At 48.4% G+C, this 2501-nt stretch overlaps 1 protein-coding gene across 1 annotated transcript in view; it reads right to left on the bottom strand.

Moving 5' to 3' along the window:
* The window catches only part of WNT6 (Wnt family member 6), an 81078-nt gene that overhangs the window by 21815 nt on the left and 56762 nt on the right, over positions 1-2501 (bottom strand). Inside the window, exon 2 of the mRNA XM_018573436.1 lies at positions 969-1189. Coding sequence (XP_018428938.1) covers positions 969-1189 — 221 coding nt within the window. The remainder of the gene's footprint in view (positions 1-968; positions 1190-2501) is intronic.

The raw sequence follows: 2501 nt of genomic DNA, 5'->3' as shown, positions 1-2501 counted from the left end.
CTCCTTAAAGTAGTATTCAACTATTAATTTGTTTTTCAATAATTAATCTAGATCAAACAAATAAACATCGGCCAGCAAAGCATTTCTTTAAATTGTTGCCCAAGCACTTACAGTCATCATGTTTCAGAACAGCTCCAAGCTCTCTCAGTTCAGCTTCCCTGAACTTCCTGTCCAGTACATGCTCACAAGGGACAGAGCAGACCCCAGCAGCTGTTAATATACTAGCTTGGAGAAGGGAGGAGCAGGAGGTGGATGGATCCTGTCTTCGCCCAACCACGGACACCCGCACGGATGTGCAGCTCAGGTGAGCGTACAGCCGCGTACTCCCGTAGAGCCATAGAGATGAACAGTCTGCTGCGTACAAATCACACGCAGCACCTGTCCTTCCCGGGACCGGCCCAATACGGCCGTGCACGCCACACAGATCTGTACGGGTGGCTCTTGGAGAACTATGGGGAAAAGCCTTAACCCCATAGTTCTCCTTTAACAGTGTGAATGAGGCCTTACGCTCACATATTTGATTTGTATTTTCCTTACAGCTGGAGCGCAGAGGTTGCCTGTCTCGACTTTTTGGATCCTTTTGCTGGCAAGTTGTTGCCAGCAACAGTAGTGCTAGTGTGACATTGGGCTAAGCCTGCTATAAATGCACATATTGAATGTTTTGTAGCGTCATCTTCATCCTTCCCTTGGCGGCAGTTCTTGCCTCAATATAATTGTATGTTCCACAGATATATCAAGTCATCGCTGGCTGTTCTAGCTCTTAATTTTCATAATAACAGAATATAAAGCATTGCGGAAAGAGTTTGACTGATTCTACCTCGGGGCTACACCCAACTCTCTAATAAACAATGTTAAATTGCTGCTGCTAATTAACACCACGGACCTGTAACGTGACTCTTTTCCTAATCCTTGCCACCTCTTGGGGGGGATGGGGGGATAAAGGGAGGGGGGAGTTGACATGCACTTACCTTGCTGAAGGATCTTCCCAAAGTACTTGTTGTGACCGGTGCAGTTCCACCTCCTCGACCTGAACTGGTACTGACACTCGCGCACTCCCATCTTGGCGCCCTTAGCCACCTCGCTGACGATCTCTGGCTCGGTCTGGCAGAGCTCCGCCTGCTTACCGGCCAGGCGCTTGGTTTTGCGGCAGATGCTGTTGGGGTCCATCACCAGGGGGCTTCCAACTGCCCTGCCAAATCCGTAAAAGAAAGACAAAAAATGAGACGAGTGCTGAATATCCGAATGTGATCCTACCATAGGTGTCCATGCAGGGCAAGGCAAAAAGTTAAAGCCGAGCTCTAGGCACATCTATAAACGATGCAAAGGAATGCAGCTCTGTAATCTTTAATACATCATTAATAAATGCATTGTTTAAACACAAGCAGTGTAAGTATTTGACTTGGTATCAGCCTCTTACAGTACAGCAGGGCTGGAGTGTGAAAGGAAGAAGCAGCACGAGGAGTCAATCAGTTCATGTGCTGACAAGAAGCATGCAGATATGAGGAGACAGCAGAGGAGCAGACAGACGAGCTCATCACTTTGCTTTTTCTTCTTTCACTGTCCAGTCAAAGGCTGGGGGCGGGTCCAGGATGACGTGGGCTCAGAGGCAGTGCTGTCCGTTACACTAAGGACATCTAGAGGTACAGAAAGGTTCTTCAGGGGAACTCTCTGGATCGAAGGTGAAGATTGCACCAAAATCTGGTTTTATTATTTCATCTTTTATTGGGCTATAAATTTTTATCTTATTTAAGCCTAACCCCGCCTCCCCTTTCCCAGCAGCAAATGCTTCCCTTCACTCTCTTGCAGCGCTGGGAGCAAGGATAGCAATCTCTGGTAAGCTCCAAATCACTATAGCTGGAATTTACAGAGGACTCCCCCCACTAGACCAATCACCAACTTTTTTACATGAGAGGAAGGGGCATGAGTCACATGCTCCTCCACACCCAGAAGTAAGTACCTGGTGGCATTGCAGATCACATGACCCGGTTCACGGCACGTGGTGAAGGTTCACTGTGCCAAGCACCAGCCCAGAGCCGTCTCCTTGTACAGCTCTGCTTGTCATGTGACTGACACTCCTTGGCATGCCGTTGTGTGCAGTAGTTTTCATTTAACCAAGCGAGCGGAGCATCATTCACATTGGCAATCTGTGCATGACTCTTGGCTACAACTGATCTCCAAATTCTGGATGACTTACAGACCAAATTGAACACATTTAGCTGAGTTTTAGTCTTATTTTGGATCTGATTTCCAAAAAGCTTTTGTGGGAGACAATGGATCAAATCTTAAATCTGCATCAGTTGTCTGAGCACCCTTAGCTTGACTGTCAGTCCCACCAAGCCCCACCGTTCTAACTCAGGGCTAGTTCACACCACAAACAGTGCTTTCCGGCCCGATTTTGTGCCAGAACGTACTGGATTGCATCCCGGCTGGCTCCCATTCAGGGGCCAGGAGGGGGCATGGCGGTGCATTGAAGTCAATGGCACCGCTGCCCCCCCCCCCCC

Source organism: Nanorana parkeri, unplaced genomic scaffold (genome assembly GCF_000935625.1).
Source record: "Nanorana parkeri isolate BGI_ZX_2015 unplaced genomic scaffold, ASM93562v1 scaffold2378, whole genome shotgun sequence".
NCBI lineage: Eukaryota > Metazoa > Chordata > Amphibia > Anura > Dicroglossidae > Nanorana > Nanorana parkeri.
Note: the sequence above shows the minus strand (reverse complement) of the source record. Positions and strands in the feature narration are given on the sequence as shown.